This window comes from Ambystoma mexicanum, chromosome 1p, assembly GCF_040938575.1.
Source record: "Ambystoma mexicanum isolate Mex_15411 chromosome 1p, UKY_AmexF1_1, whole genome shotgun sequence".
NCBI lineage: Eukaryota > Metazoa > Chordata > Amphibia > Caudata > Ambystomatidae > Ambystoma > Ambystoma mexicanum.
Genome location: NC_090921.1, coordinates 1,121,416,345 through 1,121,436,163, shown reverse-complemented (window position 1 = coordinate 1,121,436,163; position 19,819 = coordinate 1,121,416,345). Strand labels below are relative to the sequence as shown.

The 19,819-nt window shown below is 47.1% G+C and overlaps 1 protein-coding gene across 4 annotated transcripts in view; it reads right to left on the bottom strand.

Annotated features, from left to right (window-relative positions):
* ADCY7 (adenylate cyclase 7) overlaps positions 1 to 19,819 on the bottom strand; it is a 1,256,803-nt gene that overhangs the window by 55,281 nt on the left and 1,181,703 nt on the right. For all 4 annotated transcript variants that reach the window (XM_069604769.1, XM_069604771.1, XM_069604772.1 and 1 more), the window contains one exon: positions 13,092 to 13,250. In XM_069604769.1, coding sequence (XP_069460870.1) covers positions 13,092 to 13,250 — 159 coding nt within the window. The remainder of the gene's footprint in view (positions 1 to 13,091; positions 13,251 to 19,819) is intronic.

The window sequence follows — 19,819 nt, the reverse complement described above, 5'->3', positions numbered from 1 at the left end:
CAACGTGACCAAGATATTCCACTTCCATCACTCTGAAATGACACTTAGTTCATTCGTCAGCCCTTTGTCTCTCTTTTTGCTTAATACTTCATGCAGTCTCTTATCATGCTCTAATGCATTCCCTCCCATACACCAAAATGTCATCTTTATACACCAGTGTACCCTCAATCCCCTTAAGAATCTTGTTCATCACTCTTTGAAATGCTGCCGCTGCGGACGCTGAGCCAAATGGCATTCTGCAAAAACAGAACAGACCAAATGGTGTGATGAACGATGTCAGAGACTGGAAATCCTCTGTGAGAGTGAGAGGTATCTGATGATACTATGCAGATAAGTCAAACATTACAGCATCTCAGACACTGTTTAGCATTTCTGAAATCAGGGGTAGTGGGCATTTGTCAACTACAATGCTCTTGTTAACATCCCTGAAAACTACACACATTCTGATCTTCCCATTTTTCTTGTGTGACACCACGATGGGGCTGACCCATTCCGCTGCTTCCACTCTCTTAATTATGCCTCGTTCAAGAAGTCTATACAGTTTAGATTCCACCTCTCCTCAGACAGTTATCGGAATATGCCTCAGCTTGTGGCACACAGGTCTGGCTTCTGACTTAAACACAATCATGTGGGCAAATTCCTGCAAGCATCCCACCTTTTTATTGAATACTTCTGGAAATTGTTCTTCCTCTGTGGCATTGTTGTGTACAAACAGCTCAGGTTCATCGCTCCTTGGATCAAGCCTGATTCCCAACACAGCTTGATCCCTCCACCCTAAAATGCCCACTCCTTTTTTAGCCACATATAGGTTGATCACTGCTAATCTTCCTTTATATTCTACCACAGCCTGAAACATCCCTTTCATGGCAATCCTAGACCCTTCGTATCCACCAGGGTCCCTTATGTTGGACCGCTTGAGCGTACCGTTCAGGCCTGCCTGGTGTAGTTTCTTGCACCTGCCCTGAATAAGGCGAGCAACCGTCCACCATAACTTTCAAATGAAAGCCGTCAATCCTGATCTTGCAACTTGGGCACTTCATATGAGAATAATCTTCTCTAGCTTCCTGCACAATCACCACGTGATCTTTATCAACCGAGCTCTCGTGCTCCTCACCTTCTTGAATGCACAACACATTTGTCAGACTGCAAAATGAACCTCTAGACCACAATTCAAACACTTTTGATTCATAGCTGGACATATTTTTGAGCTGACGACGTGACCCACTCAACCACACCTGTCGCACCTCCCTCTTGCGCCATCTGAGAATGCCAAAGATATTTATTTTCCCCTTTGGCCCTGCTCTCTTTCTTAGGGTCTTCCTTCTTCACGACTAAGTTCACTTGACTATGTTCTTTACCTGGTTCAACTTTGCGTGCCTCTGCCGCATCACCTTTCTTCTTTTCCTTTATGGGCCGAGAACACAACTGTGTGTGTTCCTCCTTTTTCGCAATCTAAATTGCTTCTTCAAAGGTGGGGTTCCCACACATCCATAACCTCTCTGGAACTAGTGGGTTATTTGTGTGTATAATAGTTTGGTTCTTAATGTGTTCATCTGATCCCATCCTGACAGTGAGTTTGCATGTGCTCGTTAATGTTGATACAACACTGACATACTCCTCCACTGATTCATTGTCTTCTTGCTTCCGAGTACAGAAATTGTAATGGTTTATTGCTATATTCGTCTTAGGTGCATAATAAGTGTCCAATTGAAGAAGCGCTTTCTGGTACTCATCCAGGTGACCTCGTCCTTGAGCATCTGTTATTGGTGGCAATTCTGTATTTCTTTTGACCCACTTGACCAAGATACTGCAACAACAACATCTTTTACTTGATAGGGGTCCTTCCGCCATACTCAACTGCACCCAAGTAGTTATTCCAATACTGTCTTCAATCACACCAGTGTGTGATGGGTGCCCTCGGATTCGGCAGGAAACTTTCATGAGGATGCACTGTCACTGACATCCTCCTCCTATCTCTGCTACAACCCAACAGTAGTAATCTTGTACAGACTCAGAATTCGGTTGAGAAAATAAAACACATCACAGTTTCTTCACTGGGCCGGACTGCCATTGTTTTTGTACTGGTTGCCCTGGCAACCAAACTGGATGCCACGTTTTTGGCGCTCGCTGGTGCTTAACCTGAAAGCTTTTCTACTCCACAGAGTGTGACTCTCACTCGCTCCTGCACCGGGCCCTAGAATTCAAGAGCACTGCAGACTTTCCTCGGCTATATCCATGACCTGCTTGCTGCGCAGGCCGCTCCCAGCTCACCAGTGATCTCCCACCTCTGGATGCTGCACACAGCATGTTCTGCCTTTTTCCTGTGTCGATTTGTTCAAGACCGCGATCCGTTGTCGCCAAAATGAAATAGCAGACACAGAGGCAGAGGCAACGGTAAGTCTCTTTATTTAAGAAACCCTGCAGCAAGAAGTACACCAACCCATTCAATTGACTTCCAACTGCCTCTCTCACAACTTTCTCCATTCCCACATTCCATTCTAGAATGGCGCTGGCCGCAGCCCGAGCCAGCCACCACCGATTATATAAAAGCTTTACTATCCAGTGATTAGTAATAACTGTATAGACCACCAGTAGCCACTTTTTTCGATTTGTTTGTTTCTCCCCCTTTTTTTCCTTTGGCTGTCCGTTTGATTTGATTGTTCTATTTCTGTAAGTGTTTCATATAGTATGAGGGTATAAAGACAAGTGTGGCTGTATAGACCATTTGGAAATGATGTGATTAGAAATCCCTGATGAAGCTCACTAAAGGTCAATAGATCTTAAATGTGACCTATAATGTGAAACACGTGTTGGAAATTATTAATGAACTAGACATTAATGATTTATAGATACATTATTGCTTGACAAAGCGAATCAGTTTCCTGATAAATTTTTGGTTGGCAATAAGACTCAAAAACATTCATCAGAATATAAAATGAGTGAGTGATAATCAGAGACTGCAACCAAGGAAGATTACTTCTGTCCTTGGACTAGCAGTATCAAATGTGTCACTGTGATCTTGTAATTCAAAGTATATTAAGTTTGTCACAGCATTTAAATATTATGTTGTTTTTCAGGAGGAGACCTTATGTATTAACCAAAACTCCCACTCAGAAAAATGTCATGCGCAGATTGAGTTATTGTATAAATAGAGTTCACTTAAATGTGAGCTGGTTGCAACCATGGCCTCGAATCAACCTTAGAGGTCTTCTAAATGATGAAGGATTCCAGGGAAGAAAAGGCTGCAGCTGGCAGCAAGCCTTATCAAACACCAATGCAAGATGCATGTTCCTGGGATTGAGGCAGCAGTGTGCACTCGGTCGTTCTTTTGGCAATGGCTTTCCAGAGCAAAGTTCTCGCAAGCAGTTTGCAAAGTCAAATGAAGGCTCTGCATTCTTGACTCTATGGCATATGCTTGACCAAAGAATGCTTGAGCTAATGATAACACTAAGGTGGGAACAGGTACAACAAAGGCTAGATAAGGCGAAAGGTCACCAAATCATATTGGTGATCACCAACGAGGGTTGATGCAGACTTTGGTGTCCCGCTATGTTTATGGCACAGGGATGTAAGGTAAGTGACTTGGGGGATAGAAATTGGTCTTCCACAAAGGGATAACCACTTCGTTTGGCACATCTTCACACACTTCTCACCCAGAGGGATTTGGAATAACAGAGGTCAGCGGCTGTCATGGTTGGCACGGGACTATCAATTGATCAGAGCCATGACTCCAACGTTGCTGATGACTGGAACACTGAATTCTTAAACAAAAAATAAATCTTGGTAGAAGTGAACAAGCTAATTGCACTGTGACAGGGCCACTTATTTGGCCCTATCGGGGTGCGGGGAGCCTGATCCAAACCCCTCAGCGTGCCACAGAGTGCGCAGGCAGCCCCCATCTCAACCCCTCTTTTGGAGAAGGCAGGTAGCTGCTGATAGCAGTGGACAGAAGGCAGCATGGCAGGGTCCTCACTGGGATGTTGGTGGCACTCTACATGGCCACCACAGGAGGGAGAAAGAGGTGGTGCCAGCCCCAAGGAAGATGCTGTGGCAAGATGCGGAGTTGATGCGGGAATGTCAGGCAACACGGCGGGATGCAGAAACCATCACTACACTGGCCACAGAAGTCAAGGAAAACAAGCGAGCCATTGCAGCAGCCTGGACCAAAACGTGGCTCCAGTAGAGAGCATCTGCTGGAGCCCGCTCACAGGCCCAACCACTAAACCACCAAGGAAATGTTATAATGAAGAAAGGCCTCCAGCAGGCCATATGAATGAGATACCCATTAGCCCACTAGGGAGTTCGACAATATAAACTGGAATGCCAACAGGTTTTAACAATTGGGAACCGAAGTTCCCTAGGTGCCATTGTGTGGCTCAGACCACAAACACAATAAGTGGAGATGGTGCTTACCAGCCCTTATGAAACCTCCCGGGGCCCTCACCTGTCACACCCCCTCAGATCAGGTAAGTCAATTGGAAGGGGTAAGTTGGACAGTCCTGGGAGGGGGTGGGCTAAGGTAATGGACAAGAGGTGGAGGAAGACGTCAGAGAGACCGGAGCAGGAGAGTGTTTTAGGAGTGTGTAGGTTATTCAAGAAAGGATTCTGTGGAGTGTTTGTGCGTGGGTGTGAGGAGTGAGTGTAGTAGTAGTAGAGTAGAAGTAGAGAGTAGTTATAAGTGAAGGTAGTGTTAGTGGTAGAAGTAGTGGAGTAGAAGTGGGAGGCAGAGGTAGTCGAAGTAGTGGTAGTAGCAGTAGTATAGTGTGGCAGTGAAAGTAAAGAGAGAGGAGAAGCAGTAGTATCTGTGAATAGATAGTAGAAGTGGTAGTAAAGGTGCAGTGGTAGTAGTTCAAGATGGTAGTGGAGTAGTAGTAAGAGAGGAGATTGGAATGATAAGCCCCCTCGGTGGCAGGCCGACCCTTTCGGTAATGGCATCACCACCCTCGTTAAAGGACCCTTACTGCGCTTGGGCTCTTACTTTGGGCAAGTGGCATTACCTACAGGGTTGGCCTACCACCTCTGGGCTTATCGCTCCAACCTATTTCCTGAATAACTACGTAACATTTGGAAAATACTCAATTTCTCATTTTACAAGGCTTTATAAGAACCTCACTTAAAATCAAAATATTTAGTATGGACATTAAGGATATGCCACCCAATGGCACCTTCCGTTTGTTATTACTGTAAAATGTGGTGTATGTAGGCTTTAAATATGAGGCACAAGGCTGCAACCAGACCTCACTGTTCTATCACCCTTGCTCATGTCAACAAACCACACTGCTCCACATTCTCAAGAAAATATTTTCCCCATGATGTTGTGGATAAAGACAAAATCTGTGGTCTTATACATGTGATCTAGGCACTATCTTTGGAGTTGCAGGGATTTCAAAGGCAGTTGTAAGAAGACACTGGCCATCTTGGTTGTGGTCAGCTTATGTTTTGTAACGTAACAGCACAGGCTTTGCTAGGGGGGGGTTTAGGGGGCCATAGCCTCGGGTCTTTTGGTTGTAGCACCGGATAGAAGCTCAGGGGCTACAACCAAAAGGCTAGCTAGCCCCGGGTCCCAACAGCACCGATATTAGCATAGCGCCAGATCTTTTTCAGACCTAGCAACACCCCTACGTAACAGGGGTTTATACTGCACACTGCTGCCAATTGCAGGGCCTCCAGGCGCTCTGGCTGATCTGTAAAAGAGGTGGTTGGGGGATGAGGTTAGTTGTAAGAGAGGGCGAGTGGTAGATAGCTTTTGCTCTTGCGCGGGTGAATGGAGGGTGTTAGTACCCTGTTACTGACTATGAAGCCCAGACACGCCCGTTGAAGACTCTCCTTAAGCAGCGGGCGAAGTGGGAGTACATACAGCGGCCTCCGGAGGCTCTGTGGCCCCTCAGTAAAGCACTGGATCTTGGCTGCCATTCCAAGATGAGGATCAATTCTGAAATCGAGATTTCTAAATGTGTTGCAATGAACTCGGTCCTGAACTGGACACCGCTTTCCTGAAGCTAATCTAGGCATATGTGACTTGCCATTTGATACCCGTGTGTACGCATGTATGCCATCCATTGATTTGTGTAAAAAAAAAAAAAAAACAGAACAGGAAGCGTCTCGTGTTTTTCTTAGGTAAAGATTTGGCGATAAGGAAATGTTGCTCATCAGGAAAACAACAAGCAAACCATTTGAGAGCTGCCTAGAAAGTCTGTATGAACAATACCTGAATATTTGTTTTCAGTGAACCAAGCCGAGACAACCACAGTGGGATGTGAAACTGAATACCAAGTGAAAGGTGTGAGTGTGTTTTGGGATTAACATTGTGAAAGAGATCCTCACTGATATAATCGAGGGGCGGGGAGGCGTCAGCGAAGAAATATCGTATGTGTCGACTGTATGAGGAGTAGAATCACATTTTCTTGCAGCACTTCATGCCAAATTGCTTCAGCTTTTAAGGACTGTAATAATACGTGCCATGCCCCTCAAAACATTGAAGGAGGGCGACCTCTGGTCAGTCCCTGGGCTATACGGACTGGAAGAGCACAGAGAGGGTCTGATGGCCTGGCTCCCTTCACATTACACCTGCCAGGCAGACAGGGCTTTCGAGGCGGTGCTCCCCGTCATTGCAGGAGCACTGATGTGAGCCACTCCACTGGCGCCACCCCCCTTTTCACCTGGGACTTTCTCGTTGCCTGCCCTCACCTCTCAACTTCACCAAGGCAGCTCCTGACAGATGTGGACCAGGACTTCTTTAGCCCTGCCCCGCCTTGCGCTCCTTACCGCGGTTACTGTGCTTACTTACTGCTGCTGGCAGAAACGGCCCGGGGCCTTGACTCCATCCCACACGGCCACTGCGATTCTTGCAGGGCCACACCTGACAGATTGGATGCCTTCCACCTCCTCACACTGTATCCTCTTTTTATCTCCCCCCCCCCCTTTTTTCATCTGAAATTCAGGATATAAAAGCTTTATAGATCAGGCCTGTAAAGCTTAATTATAACTCGACTGTCCACTTAGTTTTCGCATTGAACAATCTGTGGACTTTAGGTACTAGATTGGCGGCTCATGTGGCCCAGAGATGGTTTAGAACTCTACATTGTCTCCGGAGGATAGCTCAGGGACAACGTGCTCGCCTTGGGAGCAAGACGACAGGGAGCAACACAGGTTCAATCCCGGGTCCGCGCTTAGAAACCTCAGGGTATTAAGCGCCCTCATATCATATCATACATTCAAGGGTTACTGGCAGCACAGAGGATAACAAGAGCCAATTCCTTGCAAAGGAACAGGCAGATCCATGTATTAACAACTTCTAAATCCTAATATAGCATACACCAGGGGTGTGCAACATTTGGCTCTCCTGATGTTTTGGGATACAACTCCCATAAATCCTAGCCAAAGTAGATCCTGTTGACAGTTTATGGAAGTCGTAGCCCAAAACATCTAGAGAACCTCAGGTTGCAGACACTTGTAATGTACTATCAAGCGCGAGAGAGGTTATAATGGTTTTATATACTGCGCCCTGGGCTGCAGCAGGAGTTATGGGCCCATAAACGTTGGTAAACACCCTTGCTAGGCTCAGGCTCCTAACTTGATCTTCAAGGCCCCTAACACCTGGTAGGGCCCTCAGACCGGTTAAAAGCTACTCATTTTACCAGCCTTAGAAGAATGATGGGCTGTGCTGGCTCGGGGTTTGCCAACTGCAGGCTGGCCACATGACTGAGGTGAGTGGTTCATTCACTGACCTACTAACGACAAAATGTTCAACAGCAATCACCTCACCAAAGAATTACAATTTTTCCACATCCGTTATATGCTGCTATACCTCTTTGTGGTTACCCAAAAGTTCCTCCACTGGCCCAGCAAATGCCATTCTAACCCTCTTGCCCCTTTTCAGATATGGAATCTCTCTGTGTCAGAATGGCTTCACGGGCTGCAGGGTTCAGGAAAGAGTGGGCAGCTACATATTATCCCTGCAAGGTCATCCTCACCCTTACAGCTGATCATCAAACATTTTCCTGTGAGTCACCTTTTCCTTCCGTGGGTGTTAAAAAAAAATGCAATGCTGTAATGTTTCATTTATTGTTAAGATATTAATTGTTAATTTATAAAGCATCCGCTGTGAACCGTGTTGCCGCAAGTAGAACTAGGTGTGGGGAGCAGGGCAGAACAGATCACTCACAATCCTGGGCATTTATGTCGGACAGCAAAGCAATCGCCAAAGACTTCCAATTAGTTGACGGCGTGTGTCCAGAAATAGGGGCAAGTTCTCATCAGTAATGCTGGACATTAGAAATCCTGCAGGTTCTGGTGTGGAGGGGTCATCGGATCAGCAGAGACCAACCAAGCTTGTAAGTGATGGGAGAGGTAGATAGCATGATCAAATAAAGACAGACCGTGCACATCACAGAAGATGGCTAAGGGTGTGCTGCAGGTGGTTAAGGGGCCCTTAGCACAAGGGCAAATTCAAGGCAGAGAGCCAGGCAAGAGCAGCTGGGTGGCCACCAGTCCAGTGACTTGGTGAGGGCAAGCGCAGAGGGAAAAATAAGGACTCTCCACTCAAAGGCATGTGCATGGATGGTAGCACAAAAACAGGGAAGGTCAGGTTGGGGTCAGGTGGCCCTGCTCTTGGGGCTAGGGGGAGTGCGTAGTAGCTAGTACCACTGGGGTTCCTGGTCTCTCGTAAGATGTCAAGAGCCAGTTCTTCTGGAGTTTCCTTGAAACTTAGGCGTTTTTCCACACTCTATGTGAAGTGGGGAGATCATTCCATAAAGTGGCACCAGCATTTGCCAGGGTTCAATCCGGACCATGGGCATGACTTCCATAGAGCAAATCGAATGCAGGGCCGAGCAGAGCTGTAGTGCTTCATTATTTCATGGGGTGTGAGGAAACTTTCTTCCAGAAAACCTTGTTTTTCCTTCTTGGGGAGCCAGTGGAATGTTCAGAGGGTTGCCATAATGTGCTCTTTAGGAATACACCCCCCACCCCCAGATCATACTAGCTGCCTTGTTCTGGATTAGTTGTATATGTTTTTAGGGGAGCCCAAAGTAAAGGCGGCTACTACAGCGGTCCAGTCAGGCTAGGCTCATGGCTCTGGATACCTCTATTTTACAAGCCATGTTAAGGTAAGGAAGTATGTGTTTCAGGAGAGGTGGTAGTGGGATTTTTTTGTGAAGTCCTGGATTTATTTGTTGAATGAAAGACTGTCCTCTGAGGTGATCCCCAAATTCTTAACTGGATAGTGTGACAAATCGAGGGAATTCGTCCCTTTTCCCCAAGGGGGAGTCCCCCCCCACCCCTCTGAGAGGCTGGGAAGGTGAGCTTGCTCCACAACTCCCTGCCTAGGAGTCGAGGCACATGAGAACTCACCAGGATTGACTCCCCCTGTGGGGACAAGTCCTAATGTTCCTCTGAGGAACTCCCACATTCTGTTATGGCAAACTTGGGAATATCAGACACCTCGACAGACATGCAAAATAGACTGGGAAAAAGATGCTACCATTCGTTATTGTCACCAGAAAATGCCTATGTCTCTTTAAGAAGGAATTCCCATTTAACTGGGACGAAGGAACTGAAGTGGGGAGGGACGCCACAGAAGAGATAAGGCTGAGAGAGATGAACGTCAGCGAGGGTAGCCCCAGGACAATGCACCACCTGAGAGGGGAGGAGACTCCACAGACATCTATGCATGCAAGTTCCAAAACTGCTGTGAAGTCGAGAGCAGGCCACAGGAAGCCAATTGTCCAGCAAGAACGAAGAATAGACAAGGCAATAGAGATTGCGTGACTGCAGTGATTATGTGGTGGACCGAAGGTCCCTTGAACAACGCCAAGACCACTAGCGGGCCCAACCGCCTACCATATGGTTACCCATGAAGCTGTCAATCAATAAAGAGGAATAATACAGAGCTTGGGATGCCGGAGAGAAACAAGAAGCAGAGAAAAAGAGAAAAGCAGAGAACATGATCATAGAAAGGCCTCAGTGATGTTATGCCAGACAAGCCCAGGTAAAGGGGAAAATGGGAGTCCCGGGATGCCTAAGGGAAATCGTTATGGGACTATTCATACTCGTCCCAGTGATCTATGCGAGAGAATAAGAAAATCAAATGATGACAAGAGAAGCCTTAATATAATCAACCATGAAAGAAACATTTAATTTAAGAAACAAACACCTAAGGAGAATAGCAGAGTGTTTAATACAAATGGAATAGGAACTTTAAGACACAGTAATAGTGAGATAGCCAGGCCTGAGCAGAAGGGCAAACTGGAATATCTGTTAAAAGACAGAAACGCTGAAGAGAAAAAATACTGTGAACTAAGAAAAGGAGGAGAAGATGAGAGAATTATAGATACTGGGCATCAATACCCTGGGAAAGGGAGAAGGCAGCCCAATAAGAACAAAGTAGTGGTTCAAGGTTCAAGAAACCTATCCCTGGAAAAGGAAAGGAGTGTAAAACAGTTTAGAAGGAACTATATGAACTGATTAAAGGAGTCACAGGAGACTATTTAAAATGATCTTATTAATGAGAAAGCAGAAGAAGAAACCTGCAAGAAGCAAGCTGAGGAGATTGGAGTCTTTCTTCGCTCTTTAGCTGTTAGAATAGTGATAGGGCCAGTTAGGCTTATTATGGACTGTGGATGCTTTCCTTTTGGCCATTCACTTATGACTGACAAGCTCCTTACTTAGTTTAATAGGTAGGAACAACCCCATAGAAATAGGGAGAGTTAGGCGTTACATTTATTCTTTAATTAAAGAATTGTCAAAATGTCCTGAAGGAGTCAGTCTCCTTCTGATCTGCCACAATAGTTGCAGTGAGTAGAGCCTATGGTGAGGAAAGATAAAAGGGAGGTGATCCGGATGAGCAGCACTCAGGAAAAGGATTGCAGATTTGGAGGCTTTGAGGCAAAAGCTATTGTCAATCGTCCAGCTTTATACGCTGGAGAGACAAGCAGAGATACACCCGAAGCAACTGCTATTTCCATCCATCTTTAGTGCCATTTTAAAATCATCTGCATTCATTTGGAAGGTGTGCGTCAGGGTAGCATTGAAGTCTACAATAGGTTTAAGTGTTGACCCATGTTGCCGGCACAGATCTGTGAGGGACTCTGCAAGTGATGGAGGAGGCTAACTTGCATAATGTGTCAAATCTGTTTTGCAAAAAGCAGTAATCCAGTCTAAGGTGCTGCATCTGATGCCCATGACTGTTTAAGAGGGCTTGGTGGTACCAAGTGGCAAAGGCAAGAGAAAACTCTGGGAGGATGAGAAACGCATCAGCGTTACTATTAGGCTTTAACAGGATTTCCTGCACATACAGTAGAGCACACTCTGTTTATCAAGGTGGTCTAAATGCGTATGGATGCTAAATTAAGAGGTTATTCAATTCACTGTGATCCTTAAACTGCATGGTGACCATTTTATGCAACATATTTTCCAGTGAACAGGGTGTTCACAATGGGATGGTAGTTGGCCATGACGTTGGAGTCAGAGGTCACATAGGCCTGAGCTCTAGTTCAATGAGGCAGGGGTGGCCTGTGTCAGAAATATAGTTTGAAGACAGTAAAGAACTTGTGTGGGTTGCTAGAGAAGGTTATGGCTGGCAGTGGGAGTAGTTTGGAGTACCCTACAAGGACTGTGGAGCATTAGAGGATGTTGGAGGAGAGAGGGGGAGAAAGAGCTCAGAGGAGGTGGTAGGCAACTTGAGGAGGAAGCAACTTCAGGGGAGGAGGAGGCAAAGAACTGGAGGAGGTGGTGCTCATAGAAGGATTTGGTAGAAGACTGGTGTAGGTGGTAACATTACAGGAGGTGGTTGTGCTAGGAGGAAGAAGTGAGCGTTTAGAGGATGTGGTAATATAATGAGGAGGAAGGGGTGAACACCTGGTGGAGGTGATGACGGCTGAAGGAGGTGTCAGGAGCCTGCAGGAGGTGGTCAAATCAGGAGAGAGTAGTGAACGCAAGGAAGATATGGTAACAGCAGGAGGAGGGGTGATGAAGGCAGCAAGAATAGGGATGATCTGGAGGGCCAGGTTAACCATAGACGGACCAGACTTTGGGAGGACGAACAAGACAGGGACAGGAATGGTACTTTCAGTACAGAGAGGGCAGGGGAAGCGGGGCCCAGGTTTTACAACGCTGAAGATGAAGAGGAGGCCTAGATACCAGAGTGGTAGTAGGATTAGCTACCACCATCTCGAGTTGTACCTACAACAGTTGGAAGCTATACAGGTGGAAGCCAAGGGGAGGCGTCGAGAAGCAGATTTAGGACTTGATCCCTGCATTGGTCTTGGTGCTAGCCAGCCTTGGGCGTATTGGACCCAGGAAACCCTGCATCTAGCCAGCTCATAATGATTGACCCAGCTTGGAGACTAGCAGAGTTGGCATTCCAGAAGGATAGACTTTTGCTTTGAAGACTTTTCAGTTGCTATTTGAGCTTCTGTTGAATCGTTTATCCTGTAAAAATAAAAGACCAGAAATCCTACCTTCGAGCCAGTAATTTGTGCATCCCCCAATGACTCTGACAGTCCTTACAATTATCATATGAAAAAAGAACCCCCCCCCACCCCTTCTAGCAGGTATACCAAACCAACACTGAAAAACTCAAAATGCTAAACTGGTAAGCAAATGTGGTGTCCCCTTCCAAAACTGCAACCCACATCATGCCACACTGCCGTACACAGCATCACATCTGCTCCTGCTAGTCAAAAGGACCTCTCACATACATCACAAGAACCCCACAGGGCGTGACAGTAGATACACCTTACTCATAGAAACCAACACAAGAATTTCTCTCAATGGATATTGTTGCTGTTCTAAATTTGAGCAGATATGGTTCAACATAATTTTGGGGAGAACATTGTGCTAAGATGATACATGACATCTGCAAATGTGTACTTTATAAGCAATACAACAATGGCTGATTGACTACCAGTGTTGCTCCAAATTATTCGGGACACCAGGTCCTAGTCCTGGGCTTATATGACTCTGTAACTTGAGTTCATGGAGTTGTAGTCTTGGGTCATTTCAACTGAATAAAAAGTGACATGGAGTCGTTGGGTAACATTACTGGTTGCAATAGAACTGTCATTTAAAACAAGGTGAAAAATGTATATTACCTCATTGAAATTATTGTTGTTCAGGAAGTAAGCTGCGACGTGAGCCGGCAGCACATTCTCCAGCAAAAGGCGAGTCATATTCTCCATGGTCTCAGTGTTTTCATGTTCTTTCCTAGACTTGTTCTTCCACAGGCAATCGAGTCTGCAATAATAGTCAATCTGTAAAGAGAAGATTTCCAAGCAGCGAGCTATGACTGAGCTGAAAAGGGTGGACATTCCTCTTTCAGAAACAAATGGGTCCAAGCAAGCAAGGCAGAAGAACAGAGGCACTCTCCTGCTTTCCTGATCAAGCTTCATGGGACAACCCGGAAACACCAAGTTTTCGTCTAGACTGAAAAATGTAATAGATTGTACTCTGTCCCTGGGAAGCAACTTCTGCTCAGTAACAATAGAGTCCCAGGTAGCAGAGTGATCATGGTTCATTTTTCAAGAAGTCACTGTCAGATCTTGCAAAACGATCTAAAGTCACCGTTCTATTGAAGCCAATGACTGGGTGGTGCCTTGAGCTCAAGGAAGGTGTATTGCCTTCTGAGGGATCTTGTTATAAGCAGCTGCAGTTTGCGTGATCATTGTTGTGCACGCTTTATTGGCTGCAGTCCAGGGTCAGGCACAGTCAGGACCTGACGACAGGGACAAGAGTTTGGCTTCACATCAGGAGCGCTTCCTCTTGATATGATATGATATTTTATTTATTTTGTGCACATACACAAGTGTTTCAGGGTGCGACGAGGCAAGGGACAAGGGAGGACAGAAACAATCTTACTAGGCCCAGTGACATTGAGAACACGTAAGAGAAGAGGAGAGGGAAGGGGGCAAGTGCAAGTGGCAAGGGAGGAGTGGATAGTGATGAACACGTGATCGAAAAAACAACACCCGCTAGTGCGGTTAGCAGGTGGCAAGTGCATGAATTAAGCGCAAACAGCAGTTATAAATAAGTGCAGGTAAGGGGACTGTAGGTTTGCAGATACAGACCCAAGTGCAAGGGGTGCAAGGAGGCTGTGTAGGTGTGCAGGATCTGGGCCCGAAATCAGAGAGTAGCCAGATGCCCAGAGCAGAAGCAGACAGAGATCAGGAGTGGGAGAGGAAGAGAGAAGGCAGAAGCATAGAGGAAGGTCTTGAGGTGCTTCCTGAACCGAAGATGGTTCTCCTCAAGTTTAAGAGAGGCAGGGAGGCTGATCCAGAGGGAGGCCCAGCCAAAGAGAGAGATCTACCACCAACTAGTTGCTTGGAGAAGCGACTGACCCTGAGGGAATTGGAGGAGGAGGAGGAGTGAAAAGCTTGAGTGGGAAGGTATTTACAAAGAGAGTTGGAGGTATTGAGGACCCATGCCCCAGAAGGCCTTGTGGACAATGCAGAGGGTCTTGAACGTAATCCTTGCAGCCACTGGGAGCCAATGCACAGATTTCAGTGTTGGAGGATACGATCCCTGGGCTTGAGGCCAAGGATAAGTCTTGCAGTCCTGTTCTCGATGAGTTGCAAGGGCAGAGAGTAGAAGCAGGCAGATTTAGAAATAGGCAGTTGCAATAGTCCAGCCTAGAGAGACCCAGAGCTCTAGAGACCGTGAGCTTCTGGGGGAAGGAGAGGAAAGGAAGAATACCTCTGAGGAGGTGCAGTTGGTAGTTTGACATCTTGATGGGCTGGGGGCCAGAGACAAACTGGCAGGGTCAAGGGACGACTCAATCACTACTAATTCTTCATTCATCAACCCAACAATGGTACTGAACAAACACAATGAACACCACCACCACTTCACAGGGATGACCACACAATCCCTCCATCGGCACATCCCTCCACCTGCACAATACAAAAAGAATAGAACCCCCATGCTGCCATTGCATGCACTACAAACACGTGTGCCTCACTAGTATGTATGACCCACTTGCATGCACATACATGCCTCGCTAGGAAGCACAATAAACTCCCATCCGAATATGCAACGGCACAGTAACTAGCAAACCCATGTGCATCATTCCCACATAACCTTACAAGTGCAGATAGGTGCCCCACAAACAATCCCTCACACACAGATCCCAAACAGGCCCATATCATGCATGCCTACCAAGCACATACTCCCTTCAGGTGCCAAACAGGCACTCAGAGCAGGCATGTCCCGCAAGCACATACTCACACTCTGATGCCCAAACTGGAACAGCGCATGCATGCCTCACAAGCATTCAGTCAAACTCAGATCCCTAACTAGCAATATAGCATGCATACCAAAATTAATATGACTGACTTCTCCCCAAACCTCACAACCACCCTGCATGCCTCACGAACATGCATTAGCTACAACTGGCACCTAGCATCCATCACACACACACATAACCATGCACCAATACAAAGCTAGCTACATACCTTGGAGCCCTTCTGTTACCCTAAACACAATAAAAAGATTCTCAGTTCAAATATATGACATACTCTAACTATGGGAATCCTGGCTCCACTTACAGAAACCTAAGAAATGTCATATCATGCTCTAGACTACAATTTGCAACACAAGCTATCATGAGTAACTAAGTGCTTCAAAATGCCACAGCGTGTCTGGCACGGAGAGCTGCAAGAAGATCACATTCCTCCAGTCTTCATCGTCATCTTCGTTTTCTCCCAATTAAGGGCTGTATTAATTTCAAGGTTCTGCGTATTGATATGATATGATCGGTTATTTATAACACGCTTAATACCCAGAGGGTTCTAAGTGCGCACCCAGGGATCTAACCCGTGTTGCTCCGCATCGTTTTGCTTCCAAGGCATGCCGTTGCCCCTGAGCTATCCTTCCAGGCATTCTGTAATGCAGTGGCCAAATACTTGCAGTCTAAGCTGACTAGGTATATCGCTGACAGGCAGCTGCGGTCTACCTCTCTGAATTTGTTGAAGGTTCCCAGGTTCTGTAAAGCCCATTTGGGGGTTGTTCTTTTTCTGTTTCCTCTCATTCTGGACTTCCTTTGCATCTTGTACTCATGGTGGCCCTGAATCATGCTGTTCCCATCTTCATCTTGTATCCTGGCTTGCAACATTATGTGTTACTACTGACTTCTACAATTGTATTTGCTCTCCCCTCTTGAGTTTCCATTCTTTTTGACTGCTTACTCTCTGTTCTCTCCTCCTCTCCCTTTCTCCCTTTTCCTATATCCTCCCCTCCTCCCCTTACTTTCTTTTTACTCTATCAGAATTGTCCCTGGACCTAGTATGATAGCAACCTCGTCTGTCTCCTCCCCCTTCCCTTAATTGTCTCTCCCCCCTCCAGCACTATCTGAAATGTTGGCATGTCGTCAGGCCTAGTACGAAAGTCGATTGTTTTGTTCCTCCCCTTCCTCCCCTCCCTTTCGCACCCCTCTCTCTCACCTTTTGTTTTTCTCCGGCTCTACCAGAAATGCCGTCAGGCCTAGTACGATAGTCGCTTGTCTGTTTCCATTTCCTTCCCACTCTCCCCCTCCCTTCCTGCACTATCTGAAATGTCGTCAGGCCGTGTACGATAGTTAATTTCACATCCTTACTGTTCATGGCCTGTAAGAATGTCATTGTATTTTCCCTTGTTCCCTGCCTTGCCTTGCCTTGTAGCGCTTTGAAACATATGGTGTACAGGCTCTATATAAATAAACTATTATATCATATCTGTTTTGGGACCTTCCCTTTGGAACTCCCTTCATTCCCAGCTTCGGGAGAGAGATTACAGACCTGTTTCAGTAAGGCCATAAAAACCCATCTATTTTGAGTTTCTAGTTCACCATCTATTTCTGGTGATTCTCATGTCTGACCACTTTTCTGTTATTGTGTCTCCTGCAGCACCCAGATTCCTTCAGGCCATTTGTTTGCACTTTATGAATGCTAAATAAATAAAACCCATACTCTATCATCTGCTCACAAGCAGATCAATCCTGACTCCCATCTGGAAAACTTGGCTAACACTCACAGGACCCATAACTTTAAACCTAACAGATCCTACCCTCCACTCACAAGTGGAATCCTCTCAGCATCTGTACTCAGAAACATGCAAATGATAGTCTCCCAACAGTGAGAACAATGATGAACCACAGTGAACTGCAACCCCTTGTCCCCTAGCAGATACACCCCATGCCCCCTCTCTAAGTGACTGACAGGTCCATCAGTGCACATCCAACCATTGCATCAAAGTGGCGAATCCCACAAAGAGGCAGGGTGAAGCCTGTCACAGACCACGGAGCAGACAGTGCTGTATGCATAACAGCAAGAGGACCAGGTCTCTCTGCCTCGGCCCCACAAGCATCACAAAGCAGGCGAGGGATTACAAGAACCTGAACACCAACAAGTTAAACCTCAATGTCACCAACTCAATGTTACCAAAACTGCAGAAGTGCTCCTGGGTGCATACTACCATGGCAAAACCCAACCACAGATGGCCTTGTATTTTCTGTATGGGGCTATGAGCCTCTTCATGGATCCATCATACAGCAGACCTGGCACGCTCATCCTTGATTCCATCAACTACGGAGTCATACATTGTTGCCCAGGTCCACGTGGCTGCAGACCCGAAATGACACCTTCTTTAGGTTTGGAAATGCTGTCTCTGAGACACACTTTCCTGTTCAATTTCTTCTTTAGATTCTGTGATCCCACAATCACACGCTTCAAGGATTAGGCTGTGTTCCACTGGCGGTTGCATACAAAAACTGTCAAAGCCCCAGCAACCCTCAGGCTGCTACTTCACGGCCATTGCTGCATTCCGATTGGCGGCACATATCCTTCGGCCTAGCTCGCATCCCACCCATCCCACTTTCGACAGCATAGACTCCATTCGCTCCCTCTGGCCTCCAGCTGCAGTATCGCACTCATCAGTGACAGCACTATACAGGATGGGCTCCCACCTTCCTGCATGCATGGCGCCCAGCGAATACCCAGTCTAATGCCTCACCACCCAACAGCATCACTACTGCCCTCGCAGGACAAGGCTGCAGTGTTGTGCGACGCAGGTACGCAGGAGATGCTCCCCAAAAACACATAGCACACAATGCAACATCCAGCCTCCCGAGCCTTTAAGAATCGAGGATCGGACCCTCTGCGGCAAAGCCCTTGCAGGACAAGGCTGCAGTGTTGTGCGACGCAGATACGCAGGAGACACTGCCCGACGACACATAGCATGCAATGCAACATCCACGCTCAAAAGCCATTAAGAACTGAGGATCGGACCCTCTGCAACAAAGCCCTTGCAGGACAAGGCTGCAGTGTTGTGTGACGCAGATACACAGGAGATGCTGCTGGATGACACGTAGCACGCAACATCCACACTCCCAAACCTTTAAGAAACGAAGATCGGATCCTCTGCGGCAAAGCCCTCGCAGGACAAGGCTACAGTGTTGTGTGACGCAGGTATGCAGGAGACGCTGCCCGACATAACGTAGCACACAACTCAACATCCACGCTCCCGAGCCTTTAAGAACTGAGGATCGGACCGTCTGCGGCAAAGCCCTCCCAGGACAAGGCTGTGGTGTTGTGCGACGCAGTTGTTTGGCTATGAAGGGGTAGCGGCAGAGATTGCGAGCACGGAGGACACTGTCCATCCGTGTCCGTAAGGTAAGAAAGGGTGGGGAGGGAGAATAGCACTGCTGCGCTCCACACAACTCCCCAGCCTTGCGCGTTCTTCCCCTCTCTTTCTGTCTCCATGTGCGCTTTCCACTCGCAACTCAGGCTCCACTTCGCCCTTCCTTTTGCATCCTTCCTCTCTCTTCACGTCTCCATGTGCGCTTTGCAACTGCAACTCAGGCTCTGCTTCGCCCAGCCTTGTGCCTCCTTCCTCTCTCTTCCCGTCACCACGTGCACTTTCCACCCGCAACTCAGGCTCCACTTCTCCTGGCCTTGCGTGTCCTTACTCTCTCTGCCTGTCTCCTCATGCACATTCCCCACATCTGCTTGGGTCCTTCTCCCCTCTCTTCCATCCCCCTTGGTGTCTTGCGTTCATTGAACTGTATGTGTATTCCCCTCTCACACTCCCTGTTGTGTGACTATTCTATTTTATTGTACTGTATATTTGTGGTGTTGTTGCATTTCTCTTCTTACTCCTCTATGTCCCCCAGGATTACTAGTGTTCTGTACTGTATTCTGCATACTCTGTACTGTATTGCATTTCCTCTCTCACGCCTGCCCTTCCTCCCCCGTGGTCTCTATTGTATTTTCACACATTATTGCACTGTCTCCTTCTCGTTAGGCCCCCCTCCCGAACTGCGAGCATTGTGGTTTTGGTTCTCTGTGCTCACTGTACCCGTCCACTTTGTGTGCTTCCCCCCCTACACCCTCTTGCTTGGGCTGCCTTCTCTTGCTCTCTGCCTCGCACCGCTCCATGCTGCTCTCAGTCTCCTCTATGTTCTATAACTGCTATTCTATCTCCTATCCTATCCCTCTCACTAAGACTGGCAGGAAGAAGCTTGAAAGGTACATACTGGTCTCCAACCCAGGCCTCCCTATCACTGATGCCTACACCAGTGCTTCCTCCAGACAGACCCTCACCGACATCCTCTATGCTGTGCCCTCTCCAGGCCTATGGACCCCAGATATGGTCTCTGTTCTCTCTCCGTTTTCCTCCTCTCCCATTAATGATGGCACTTGGTGTGAGGTCCCTTCAGGCCCACTTCCACTCCTCCAAGACCATCATTAATTTCTATCTGAATGGCACAGTCTTGATCCAGGGCCCTAGCCCAATCTCCTCCTCTTCGATAGATGCTTCCTGTGTCTTATCAACTTCCTTCCATCTCCTGCTA